Source organism: Hippocampus guttulatus, chromosome 3 (assembly GCF_054856545.1).
Source record: "Hippocampus guttulatus isolate MCC_2025c chromosome 3, RoL_Hgut_1.0, whole genome shotgun sequence".
NCBI lineage: Eukaryota > Metazoa > Chordata > Actinopteri > Syngnathiformes > Syngnathidae > Hippocampus > Hippocampus guttulatus.
In genome coordinates, this window is record NC_141263.1 from 25,182,923 (window position 1) to 25,197,167 (window position 14,245).

At 42.7% G+C, this 14,245-nt stretch overlaps 1 protein-coding gene across 3 annotated transcripts; it reads right to left on the reverse strand.

Annotated features, from left to right (window-relative positions):
* Positions 1 to 527: 527 nt before the first annotated feature.
* On the reverse strand, positions 528 to 11,231 carry LOC147207963 (nuclear receptor subfamily 2 group F member 1-B-like). 3 transcript variants are annotated; one of them, XM_086107661.1, is made up of 4 exons: positions 10,488 to 11,231; positions 7,393 to 7,920; positions 3,129 to 3,316; positions 528 to 2,754 (listed from the first exon to the last, which is right to left on the reverse strand). In XM_086107661.1, exons 1-4 carry the CDS (start codon positions 10,930 to 10,932, stop codon positions 2,737 to 2,739), a joined length of 1,179 nt encoding a protein of 392 aa, XP_085963787.1. In that variant the 5' UTR covers positions 10,933 to 11,231; the 3' UTR covers positions 528 to 2,736. The 3 variants fall into 3 exon arrangements, with proteins under 3 accessions (XP_085963787.1, XP_085963786.1, XP_085963784.1); XM_086107660.1 differs by having other exon boundaries at positions 3,004 to 3,316; XM_086107658.1 differs by having other exon boundaries at positions 528 to 3,316.
* Positions 11,232 to 14,245: the final 3,014 nt, after the last annotated feature.

Genomic DNA, 14,245 nt, shown 5'->3' on the forward strand with positions numbered 1-14,245 from the left:
GACCATCACTCCAACACCACCATGTTTTATACTATTCCAGACAGGGCCAGGTAGCTTCAACTGTAGTAAATGACACACATGCACAAACACCACGACTGATGTGTCAAAAATCAATCAAATACATTTTATTATCATTATTTTGATGTAGAAATCTTGAGTTATAATTTAACACAATAGGAATATGTTATCAAACAAATATGCTTTCACAGTACAGTGCTTGTCCAAAAAGAGCACACACGCACACACACACACACGTAAAAATACACACACAGCAATGTCATTACTTTTTTGTTTAAATAACTATGAATCTCTAGATCATAGGTGTCAAACTCAGGTCCTGGAGGGCCGCTGTCCTGCATGTTTTCCAAGTCTCCCTGTTGCAACACACCTGATTCAAATGATCAGATCATCAGCAAGCTCTGCGGAAGCCTGACATTGAACCTGTTCATTTGAATCAGGTGTGTCGCAGCAGGGAGACTTGGAAAACATGCAGGACAGCGGCCCTCCCAGGACCTGAGTTTGACACCTATGCTCTAGATCAGGCATGTCCAGATCCGGTCCTGGAGGGCCACTGTCCTGCCTGTTTTCCATCTCTCTGGGCTGCAACACACCTGATTCAGATGATCAGATCATCAGCCAGCTCTGAAGCAGCATTTGGAACGTTCCTGATTATTTGAATCAGGTGTGTTGCTCCTGGGAAAGCTGGAAAAAAGGCAGGACAGCGGCCCTTGAGGACCGACTTTGGACACCCCTGCTCTAGATGGACATTTTTACACATCTTATGAGCCATGATTATAATACAACACAAGAAAGTGATAATATACTGCAATGTTGTCATTATAAACTAAATAATTATTATTTTTCTAAAGTCTGGCTGATGAGAATTTTGACTTTTAAGGCTTTAATTAAAATCAATTAAAAACAGCAGAATAACTCTTTTCACTTGCCAATTAGAAAAAATATAATTTAACAAATGATTAGACAGAATTGCCATGGCAACATCCCAAATTAATTTAAATGTATTTTATTAGTCTTTTAAAAAAAAAGTGCCTTTGCATTGAAATTTTCGCATTTTGCCGATTGCCACAATGTCAACAACGTCATATCTAAGTAACCACGGTGTGCCAAAAAATATATTGTTTCTTTCAAATCCATTGGTTAAAACACAAAATGTGAGATCTGAGAGAATACTTGCATGTTGTGACAACAGCAAGTCAAAGTAATAAATTTGTTTGAAAAGTGTAAAAATTAAAAACATTATTGCAATGTCCAATGAAAAGCAAGAATCTCCAAAATCGGTTTTGTTTGATTTTTTTTTTTTTTGGGCCATCGAGTTTATTTTAACAAAACAACAATAATGCAACAAAACAAAACAGACACTTTTAAATAAATAAAGATATAAAAGTAACAAAATGTGTCGAGATTGCTTTGCTTTTCACTGGCTATTTAAAAAAGTAATGACATTACTGGTGCATTCTTGCTGACAGTCGAGCTTATAGCTAACATTAGCACAAAGGTTGTGCGTGCTTTTTGTGTGAAATTTTACTTTTATTTTGTTTTGTCCTTAACAGAAAAAAGTGCCATGTCTGGATATTTAAAAAAAAAAAAGAAAGAAAATACCACAACAAATATCTTGAAAAAGCCCTGCTCCCTTTTAAAAACATTTTTTTTTTAAATGACAACTATGATAAATATACACACACGGGGGGGCAATACATCTTTTACAACACTGCAAAAAATGTCCGGTAATCTCAAAAAGAAAAACTTTGTTCGGAGCCACAGACATGACAGGGGTGCGGAGGGTGTCATTTTCGCCACAATATAGATGGAATGTGCACACAAAATAATAGGAATAATATTCATCTCATTCCTGGAGAGTTGGGGAGTCAAATCGAGTGCACCTTGTCTAGAGACATAAGATAGAGGTTAAGGTGTGCTCCATTTGCTTACCCCCGTAACTTATTAAGCAAATTAATATGTTATGCGCACGCTATACCTGCAATTTCTGTAGCCACAAATTACAAAGGGAGCATACGGTAGATGTTATCGTACACTTGCAACATACTTCCTTGACGCCAAGAATGACTTTACTATTAGCCATGACTTTGGCGCCATCTTGTGACAACTCGGCGTGTTACCGAAAGATCCCCAAAACGGCAAATAGATGAGTTTTGTTTTGTGATTATCTGGGGATAAGTCCCGCGAAAAATGCAAATGAATGAATAGTAAACATTGGTTCACTTTACTTCCTCGACATCAGTTATCAGGATTTTACACGATCAGGATCTTGGAGCCGTGTCTGATCAAAAGATGGACCAAACTATGCAACCTATTCAAACATCTTCTGTATTAATTGTCGAGACGACCGTCACTATACACAGGGGATTGAGAGTGGAACCTGGCCCACAAATATCCCAAATTTGTGCATAATTGATGCCCCTTGAAATGGATTGGGACGGGGTGGGGGGGACAATTAAACCAAAAACATTCTTCCCAAAACGCTAATAAACACTCTTTGTATGAAAAATGAGTGGGTGGGTAGGTAGTGGTTGGAACTAACAGCTCCCACCCCAAAAAAAAAAAAAAAAAAGCGATACAAAAATATCGAAAAAAACCTGAAAGTCTGACTGTGTATGCTGAGCTATTTTGGAGTATTTACGGTGGCAGCACAGAGCGTCCCTGATCAGATCTGCGTCTCGTTTGTACTGTTCTCTTCGCACTAGCTTTGGCACTCTTTTATGGCATCCTGGGGAACTACAGAGAAAAAAAAAAAAAGCAAAATACACAGAAAGATGTGAATGGGTGAATGTTTCAGCAAATAGGGGAAAACACAGAGAAAAAAAAGACAGACAGGTAAATTTGTGCTAAGCGAATTAGCGTGGGGTTGAAAGCAGTATTTTGCGGCCACAAATTAGCATTTGGTGCGCACGTTAGATCGATATTGTGTTTCCCCAACGTCATGTCTGGAGCTGTGCAAGCCCATCCAAGAGAAGACCATTTTACCTCAGCTGCGCCGCCCCCACCCCGGCCACTGGGGGGCGCTACTGGATGGGCACGTAAGGCCAGTTGAAGCTGCTGCCCGACAGCAGCATGTCACGAATGAGCGTTTCGATGGGCGTCTTGCCCACCAGTCGCACAAAGAAGAGCTGTTCGATGACGGCCGACGACACGGAGCGCAAAGACGGCAGACGCAGCAGCAGGCGGCCGAAGCGACTGGGCTGGTTCGGGTACTGGCTGCGCACGTACTCCTCCAGTGCGCACTGGGACTTCTCCTGAAGACCCTCCACGTGCGTCGCGTCCGACAGGCCGCATGCATCTGGCCCCAATGGGAACCGGGAATAGGAAGAGAAAGCGCCGTGTGAAAATTGTGCGCCAGGCAGACGGATAACATCGTCGGGATGACAACTTGTCAGGGGGAAAAAAAAATGTTTAAAGTTGAGTTTAGCTGATGACTATATTTGGAGTAAATGTGCCTTGAAAGTCACACAAAATCACCAGTACAAATTTTGCAAGACTTTACTAAAAACTTATTCCTTGCTTTGTTTTTTTTTTTTGTTTTTTTTTTTGCAATCAGAAAAAAAGTGTCCGACGGTTTTGGTGAGGTGACTGACTTGCATGAAAAAACACTATGGCTGCTTTTGCCGCTTGCTGAGGGTTATTGTCCATCTGCACTGTGATGCGCTGCCCAAGCCGAGTTCCGAAGCAATTGGCTGAATATGAGCAAATAATATTGCCTGAAACATTTCAGAATTCATCCAAATGCTTTTCTCAGCAGTCACACCGTCAATAAGTAAAAGGAAAGCAATTCCGTTTGCAGTCATACATGGCTACCTAGCCTGAAAACAGCTGAGCAGTCAACTGTCCCGTTTTGTTTTTTTTTGTGTCTTCAAAAGTGGGAGGCACAGATCCAAACCTTTGTGAATCCGACATTGCATACTTGATTTGAAATTAAAGCTGAACATCTGCACAGAAAGCAAATGTAGTTGATTTCATTTCAAATCCGTCGTGGCGGTGGTTTGAAGCAAAAAGCTAACAATTGTTTCAATGTCTCACTATGCACGGACCTGACAAAATTTCTTAACGAATAGTATTTCTGTTGAGTTCCCTCCGTGGTGATTCGCACGTCACAGATTTACTGTGTTTATTAAAAATGTTCCTCAGCGTCCCATCCTCGCAAGTCTTGACTACCTCTTAACTCTTTCTTTTTGCGTGACGTATTCAACCAAAAAGAAGTAGAAACTCAAGCAAAATATCAGTGTTAAAACCGCCGCCCTGGAAGACGCCAACAATCTTGTGAAACCTAATTTCATCGTAGGTTGACTCTGCGTTGTGCATTTGACATTTTGCAATGCTAACTGGCCATAAATGTTGAGGAAACGTGCAACTATAAAGTGGCACGAAAAATTCAGGGTTTTTTTCTGCAGCACTCACACAATTTGCAAAAAAAAAAAAAAAAAAACACACGATAAAGTCACACATTGAGAGTACACAGACAAGAGCAGAAGTATGTGTTAAGACTTTGACGTTGTTTCCCATAGTTATACTTTGCATGACATGTGATGGTATTATAATCATAATGACGTACGTGTTATGCATATCATCAGTGATAGGGTGCATTAGAATTCATCAGTATATCATTCTATCCCTCATTTAGGTGAGCCGTCTATAATCTGTAATTAATGAAAACAATGTTCTGTAATATTCCCTGCACTGGCTCCCATTTCATCATTTCATTGATTTTCTTTCAAAAGAGTTAAACTTGGCAATGAGCTTTATCTTGGCGAATGGATTTAAATGTCAAATCAAACATTACATCTGCTCACAACCCATCCAAATCAGACTTTTCACAATGACATCAGGCCAGCAAATGGAACCCCCCCCCCCCAACATGAATCAGTGAAATGAGTCTGGGACTTTACTTGATCAACAGCGCATGAACGTACGAGACGACAACAAATCAGGCAAGCTGCCGCCGAGATAAACATCCAGCTCGACCTCGTTTGACCCGCTCGCTCGGCACGCCACCGCCAAGATGGCCGCCGTCAAATGTAGGGCACCGCGCCGCAACGCGGCAGCGGCAGAAGCGCCGAGCGTTCACGTACACTGACATGTGTCCCACTTTGATGACACGTGTACACGCGGACTCATGCGGACCCCGACGCAAGCACCGGCTGCAGTACAACAAGAAATATGCCTGGAAACATGCCATCAAACAACACCACTGTATACACTCGATCTAGCACAAATGGGCCATGAAATGACATTTTACAAGAAATATCGTTGAAATACGCCATAAAAGCAATACTATAAATATACTGTAAGCGTGCCATAAAACGCCATGTACACTAAATAGACTTCCAACACAAAATCAACGTTCTACTATAATTCTACAGAACAATGCTATCTCCCAAATGTGCTACAAAACAAGACCAAGTGCACTTGCTATATGTCATACAACAACATTAAATGCTATATTTACTATAACCATGCCACAAGACAACAGCGCCATAAAGCGACAAAATACGAAATGTGCTACAAAGCACCACAATCCCCTTAATTTGTGCTGAATATGCCATAAAAAAAACACACACAAATAAATTTGCCAGCTATCCAATAAATATGCTTTGCATAACCTTCCTAACAATAAATATATAGTACTTTAAATATATCACAAGAACAGTAAGTACAAGTATGCCCCTCAAAAAGTACTTTGCTGACCAAGTCGCACCACATACGGGCGGGCAGATGTTTTATTCCAAATAGGTACATTCTCCCCCTCTCCCTCCCTTGTTTCTTTCTGACTTTCGGGTTGAGTGAACGCTGGCGCGTTTTGGCTGCCGCTGCTCAACCCGTATTGTTTTGTGTTATTTGTTATTGTAAAGTGTCCTTGGGTGTCTTGAAAGGCGCTTATAAATAAAATCTATTATTATTATATTATTATTATTTAATCATCTCGAAAGACGCTGTAACAATTTAACAATTTATTCAGTGATCCTTTCCGTTACCACTAGAGGGAGCCCGCGTACCGCTGGTGTGACGAGTACATTTAAATCCTTTAAATGTACAGCACTGAAATTAACCAAATCAGCCACAAAACTACACTACAGAACTTTTAATAGCAAAGAAGCATCTATTTGGGGGTGGGGGGACATAAGCCATAACCATTGACACAATATTTCAAGGGCAAAGATTTTTAAAATGCAACACTAAAAAGCGAAAAAGCAACACGTTTTACTTTTAACTACAATTAAAAAGAGAATGGTTAGTAAATTAAATCATGGCGCTAGTTTTCAAATTTATTTTTAACGAAGCAAAGGATAAGGGTTTTTACATTCCTCTTCCACACTTCATAATGGTTTGGTTTGGTTTGTTTATTGAACATAAAACATATACAGTAATAATTTGACAGAAAATAAGGTAAATAAAATTGTAAAAAAGAAAGAGAAATCAGTCTTCATTCAACACAGTTTTTATGTTCAAGGGAGTAGGAAGAAGTAAAAAACTTATCTAGTCCTACCCCGTTATAATTGATGCAGAGGTAGTTGTATTCTCCATGACAGATAAAATGCAGCCTGTCCCTTTAAGGGCGGCCTTGTTCAACCAGGTCAAGTGAGGTGAGTGCTCTGACTGAACCTCTTACGTAAGATGCTGTTGCTTTTTGTAAATACCTATACATATTTTATTGCATGGTACAATTTCTCTTTAAGGCTCGCTATCATATTTGGGAAATTGATGAATCGCTGTCAAATAATAACAAAATGAAACGTGTACCTTCACAATTTACATACTGTTGCCCCCCCCATATATACAAAAAGCATTTATTTTAATATTGATCACAACTATTTTTTGTTTGAAACATTTTTTATTTCTTTGTCACATTTTGTTTGTCCTTTCTCGTGAACAAAAATGTGCATAATAGGTGTTTAGTTCATTGTATTCATTGATTAGTACATTTTACATTTCGACATTATGTTTTACATTTACTAAATGATATGCAATACAACAGAGACTGATGATGATAATGATGATGATGGTCATCGTCGTCATCACCATTAAAAAGATCAATATATCTCTTTAGGTCACACGCTGTATTTGTGACGTCACAGGAAGTGAGTATGGATGGGCTGCTATCTTTTGACCTTACTTTTATTTCTTGAAATGTATGTCACTATGAAAATAATCCCAAAAATATTTCCACGTTGTTTAAAATCACTCTTTTAAATTTGGAAAACGCTTTATTACGGAAGGGTATATTGCTGCCAGAATAAGGGAAAAAAGGATTCATTGTCACATATTAACGTGATTAAGTTTCACGTTTTAATTTGCCATGAAGTGTCGCGTTCGAGCTTGACAAGTGACCGTCTTGGTGTGGTCCCCGATGACGTCATGTACCTGTGGTGAACAGCACGACGGCCTTGAGGCACGAGTACTCGGCCGAGTCCACGTGCAGCGTCTTGAGCTTCTCCACCTGCTCCTGAAAGACCCGGATGTGGTCCATGAAGGCCACCACGCGCTCGGCCGACATGGGGGCGGCGTGCAGGCCGGCGGCGGCCAGCAGCGGCGCCACGTGCACCGGCATGGCGCACTGCGCCGCGTTGAGCACGAACAGCTCGCTCCAGGTGAGCCGCAGCAGAGCCACCTGGTCGGACACCTGCAGGTCGGGGAAGAAGGGAATGTTGCGGGCCCACTCCACGGCGCTGAACAGCATGCGTGCCGCCAGCTCGCAGATGTTCTCGATCCCCACCGCGCCGCCACCCGGCAGGCACTGCGAGCCGAAGCGCGACGTGGCGTACGGTTCGGCCCGCAGCAGCAGCGAGATGTAGCCCGACAGATACGAGTGGCACTGCAGTGGCTCCCCCGTGCTCAGGGAGAACTGGCCGTGGAACGACTGCGCCGGGGGGAGCCGGCCTCGCTGCACCGCTGGAGGTGAAAAACAAAAACAAAACACGGGAAATGGCGATTGAAACGTGCCATCAAACAAATATTAATTGCCTACAGTGTAATGCGCGAAAAAAAAAATCTACATTCAATTTGCCAGCAAGCAATACAAAATCTACACTAATGTGCCATCGTCAACAAAATATACTGTACTTTCACTTTGCCACGATAAGCACTTCAATCGTGCCATAAAACAACACTAAATACATTTCAAATGGATCATACTAAATGTTCCCAAAACAAATAGGCCCCAAAAATATAAAACGTTAAATCTACCATAAAAAACATGAAATATACTTTAAATATGCTCTAAACAACAAGTTATGCTAAACTTGACATAAAACAACACTAAATATGCTTAAACTGCTCTAAAACAATACTAACAGTTCCTTTAACACGCTATGCAAGAAAAATAAATCTACTTTAACTGTATTTCTACAATATTGAAAGCTGCCATCAACAACAGTAACATACTGTCGGCTCCAGAAGGGTGCCATAAAACAACACTAGGCTACATTCATTGTGCCATACAACACATCATTGTACGATATATGCGCTTCATAAACGCCATAAAACAACAAGAACTCTTCTAAGGTGCCTCACAACAACACTACACAATATAGTTGAAATATGCCGGAAAACCAACACCAACTATATTTTAGCAATAAATGTCGTAGTTCATATCTGCCATAAAAGTACATCTGCCTCAAAATGGACTTGAAAGATGCCATTAAACCAGACGACACACTTGGGGGGGGGGGGGGGGGGGAGAGATAGGAGAGGATTAAAGTGGGTTTGGGATCGCGTGCGAGCCTCTCCGCCGTCACGCCAGAGGGGGTTTGGAGAGGTGCTAAATTTAGGACTGGCTGTCTTCTTGGCGTCCCGGTTGGTTTCACCCCCCCCCCCCCCCCCCCCCACACCGTACCCACGCGTGCACACGCGGGCACACGCTCGCATACAGATGCCCCTCCTCATCAACTCCAAGACTGAAACTTTGGCTGCACCCAAACACACGAATGTCGTTTCATTTGTTTTCGAACCAGACTTCGGGCCCGATTCCGATGATCGAGTACAGTGCTAAATGTGTTTGGGTGATCGTTCAGCGTGTTGTGTGCACACAAACGCACACGGCCCACTGTTTTGAATTAGTTTCAGTTTTGGAATAAACTAATGTCTTTTATTTTTTCAAATAATGTAAAGAATCACAGAAGAACCACCGAACCTCCAAAAAATGTTTCTAATACGCATACACTTGAATTAAAACATTTTAAGAAAGAATACCGCTTGACATCAATCACACGCCAATGTGTTTAGCTTCCATTTTAGATGTGACAAAATCTACTTCCTGGTTGACATGGAACTAAAACAGCTTAATAGATTGGAAATTGGCAAAAGGTAGCTTCCATTAAAATCCCCCTTCCCAAAATGTCTCACCATTGTTTCAAAATGAAATTTCAAATTATATTATGATTATCCATTATTCAATGATTACATTCATGTGGTTTACTTATGTCTATGCATATAAAACGATTTTATGATACTGTATTGTATCCTCTATCGCAGCTTTGATTGGTTGAGATAAATCACGTGGTTTCCCATTAAATTATGGCATCCATTTTGACATTAACTCAAACGTTGTTCCTTTTTATTCATTTATTTATTTTTTTGCAGCAAATTTATAATTATTTTGATTTTTAATTGCTGTACATCAATTGTTTAATTGAATCAAATTTCAATACAAACCATGCATTTCAGCTTTGCAATGACCAATTTGTGCACCACTGAATTAAATTAAATATTTGGCTGAAATATAAATTGTAGAAGAAGGTCCTTCATTTTGAGCATTTTTTTAGAGGCAATATTTTACATGTAACTCATAAACAAATGGAATTGATTTGTGTTATTTTTTGTTTGAAGAAATACAGACAATTTGGCACATTATTTTTAAAACGATTGTAAATGTAAACACCAGAAGGTAGCACACCTTTTTTGTTCAAATGTTTTATGCTGAAAGTTACAGGAAATGCAGTTGAAATGAAGTTGACTTTCCCTTTGAGAAATTACGAATGTAGTAATAATAATAATAGTTCTCACAACGTCTTCATTAAAAGAAAAACATACATGCCACAATATCTTTTTGCTTTCTTACACCAAACTGCAAGTTTAGTTTTTCTCCCCCTCAACTGGTTACCATGCAGCCAATGTACGTTTCTAATTTAATTCATGTTTCATAAACAGCGTGGAATGGTTTGAATCGATCAACAAATGTAGAAGGAGACGGTAAATATGAACAGTACACTGTCTTCATGCATTAATTAAGAATGTTGTCATGCAAAAAGGAATCATGACTACTTAGGAATATTCTCATATTGGCCAAATTTGGGAGAATTAAATAAATAAATACTGTACTCTCCGTCCCGAATGGGCCAGAACATTCTGAAGTTGGAATGGTTTGAACCAACTGAAAAATGCCGGAAATTGACGTAATAAACCAGATAAAGATTGTTGGTCCCCGAATCTAAAATGTGAGTGAATGGACCGGGTCGTACCTTCCCTCCGCATGCCCACTTTGAGGCACTTCTTGAGACGGCAGTACTGGCACTGGTTGCGGTGGTGCTGGTCGACGGGACAGGTTCGGCTGGCCCGGCAGGTGTAGCTCAAGTTGCGGCGCACGCTGCGCTTGAAGAAGCTTTTGCAGCCCTCGCAGGTGAACTGGCCGTAGTGCTTCCCGCTGGATTTATCGCCGCACACGATGCACTCGATGTGCGCGCTCGCCTGCTTGTCCGACGACGACGAAGACGACGAAGAAGAACTATTGTTGTTTGTTGTGGTGTTGGTGGCGGTGGTGGGTGGTCCTGCAGTGGGGGGCATCTCCAGGTTGGCCGGCGGTGGGTTCATGTGGACTGGCAGAGCCAAGGGAGCAACGTGCGACATTGGAGAAGAGAGCGTTCCCTCCTCGGGGTTCCTCCACGCCACCATCGCCATGTCCGTCATAAACTTCCCCCCCTCCTCCTCACTCTTTTTTTTCTTTTTTTTTTCCTTGTCACCACCACTTAGGATGAAAGTGAAAAAAAATCGAAGCCGCTGATTCGCATGACATCCACAAAGAAACCAGAGGAGCGTGAGCGGAGACCACCCAACAAGCTTATCCTATATGTAGGGGAAAAACCAAAAAGAAATCCACGTCCAGGTCCTCCAGCTTGCTACCCGGCTCTCCAGCCAGACCACGCTTCCCCCAAACGGTCCCAGAAGTAGCACGCAAAACAAGAAGAGGAGAGAGAGAAAGAACACTCGTGGAGGTCTGATGGGTCTGATGATGTTGTTTGGCTCCAGGACTGAAGAGGACAAGGAGGGGGTGTGACATCATCAGGCGTGACGTATTACGGGAGGCGTGGTCAAACCAGCGGGGAGACCAGTGTGTGTGCGTACCTGAATGTGTTCTGAGTGTGCAAGTGGGTTTGTAACGCTTGTGTGCGTTCATGTACGTGTGCCTTAGTGCGCGCGTGTGTGTGTGTGTGTGTGTGTGTGTGGGCGCCTGCGTGCAGCTCTTCGCCACGTTTAGCAGCGGTGCCATGACGCCCCCTGGTGTTACTAAGGAGTGATGCATGAGACTATCATTCATCCCACTGCGAATGCCAGGAAAGAAAACAGGTTTTCTAAGAGACAGTTTGACCAGGGAGTAGCTTATTTGATTCAAATTCATAAGGGGTGAGGATAAGCGGATAAGAAAATGGATGGATTGATTCACAAGGGAAATCATGGATATAATAATCGCCAAAAGAAACCCTTCATGATCTGTAGAGGCAATGCTTTAAAAACAATGAAAGGAAATAAATCATTGTAAAAAAAAAAAAAGAAAAAGAAAGAAGTACCACCTCACCCCCCCCCACCCTCCAATTGGGAGCACTGAACACACTTTTGTTGTGCTTTGTGTCCATGCCGATGAAGATTCAGTCATCCACATCTTGCCCTCAGAAGCCGCTGTGTGTTGATGCTAAGTCATGTGTAAATGCTGTTTGACTCATTGCTACAAACGTCCTCAGGCCTTGCATCCAGACGTGCTGTCACACACTGACACAGGGCCAGATCAGGCCAAGGTCACGGGGGGCACACACAGGGAACATAATAAAGATACGTGGTGGTGGTGTGGGCGGAGGTGTGTGTGTGTGTGGGGGGGGGGCAATAGGGTGACAAGGAAAGCAGATGTGATCGTGTGTGCAGCCGACGGTGGGGGGTTCTGGGGTACACAAGAAGAACACAAGGGAAAGGGACCATGGGGCCCACAGTTGGGACACAAATGGGAAGCAAATGGTATACTTGATTTGAGGCCCATAAAGAAGATACAAGGGGAGCATTGGGGGTACATGAGGGGACAGAAGGGGGGAGACATGGGGCACACAAGAAGGACGGTAAAGGGGGAAAAAAGGGAAAGAAGAGAGGCACGTGGGGGTAACAACTGGGATACAAGGAGGGAATATGTACATGGGGATAGGACACAACTCAAGAAGCAAGTATTTGATCGGTAAGAACATCAAAGATGGGTCATGGATAGGTTTTTCTGCATGACAATGACCTGAATATATAGCAAGGGCAACTGAGGAGAGGCTCAGTCAGAAGAATCTCAAGGTCCTAGTGCGGCCTAACTGGTCTCCAGAACTGAGCGCAGGTGAAAGGAGGACACATTGTGACACAAAGGTAAAAGAGAGGCACAACTGGGACCCAAGTGGGAAAATCAGAGACACAGTGGGTATGTCGACCACATAAAAAGGTACAAGGGGGACAATGGCAATGATAACAAACATAGGACACATCATAGGTTAGATTTTTGTTGATGAGATGCACGGGTGTAAAAAGTCTCTTTCAACAACACGTTGAAGGTCTACAAGCAGAGAGGATTTTTTAACGTCTCTCCTGAAAGTTTTGGATGGGTTATCGGCAGTGACGCGATCAGACAGGTGGCACTGAGGCCACTGGGCACAAGTGACATAGGTGATTTTCGAGGTCACTTAGCAGCAGTGAGCGTGATTCGCAAAGACTGACGTGAAGCGTGTTCACCACAGACGGGCAGGCCAGGCGCAACCAATCTCAATCGACTGGGCTCGATTCTCGCAAGAATAAGGTGAGGTTTAAATTTCACAATTTAAACATCACCTTCCCCTGCCACCTAACACACGTCTCACCCTGCTGGGTCTTCGATGACTTCATTCAAAATGTTATCGGACGTGCATCCGAGCGTGACAGACGGCCACGGTCACGGGGAGGTGGTCCTCGTGTTGCCGAGGCCGGAGCGCTTGAAAAGTGAAGACGAGTGCAAGACACATTTGTGTGTCAGCTCCGTCTATGTCGTCCAGTCCCAAGTCATGGAGTCAATCGCCCAAACGACATGACCTTAGAGTCATTTGTGACATAGAATGGCGTGCTTTCCGCCTAGCTGCGCCGCGGCCCCCTGAAAACCCCCACCGAAGCCACGTCGCGACCTGTCTCGACCGGCCTCCGACCCATCTTCCACGAGGCGAGGTACCGGTTGAGCGGAGACCCTGCTGATGATCCACAGCGGAAATGAGATCGTGGTGGAGAACCAGCATGCTGTCACAACCAATCTTCTTCCTACTTTGACGGGACACATACAACCTCCGAGCACAGTCAACTCCGTTTAAAGATGACATTGCGCACACATATACACACACACACACACACACACTTTCCTAATTTGTGCATTACAAGAAATCCCCATCACTCGTTCTGGCTTCCCGGTCCCTCTATTTTGCGGATCTTATTTTTATTTTTTTTTGTACAGTTAATAACTCTTATGTTGTTCTAAGCAGGGGTGCTCAACCTTTTTTGACAATGCCTTTGGGGAATTGAAGATCAAACAAACTTTGAATGAGACTAAACCCCCAAAAAATAGATCTATCTCAATGGCTCTGATTGCTAGCTGAAGTTGAAGACTGCTGACCGCGAACAATTTCCTGTGATTCAGGTCATGCATCACCATCGGTTAAAGGTGACCGACTTTTTAATTTTTTTTTTTTGGGGGGGGGGGGGCTGAAAGTTAAACTAACAAGATGCTTAGGGGTCTAGTGTACACTAACACAAAAATATGTAATATTAATAACACCCACACAGACACACAAATCGTTTTTTTTTTCAATTTACCCCTACACATCTCGTGGTCGACTTGTGACCAGTCCATGGACTGCTGGTCGACCGCAATCGACTGGTTGGGCTTGTCTATTCTGGATGTAATTCTATTCTTGACCACTAGACTGACATACAACTTACTCAGAGATGGTGAAAAATTGAAAGA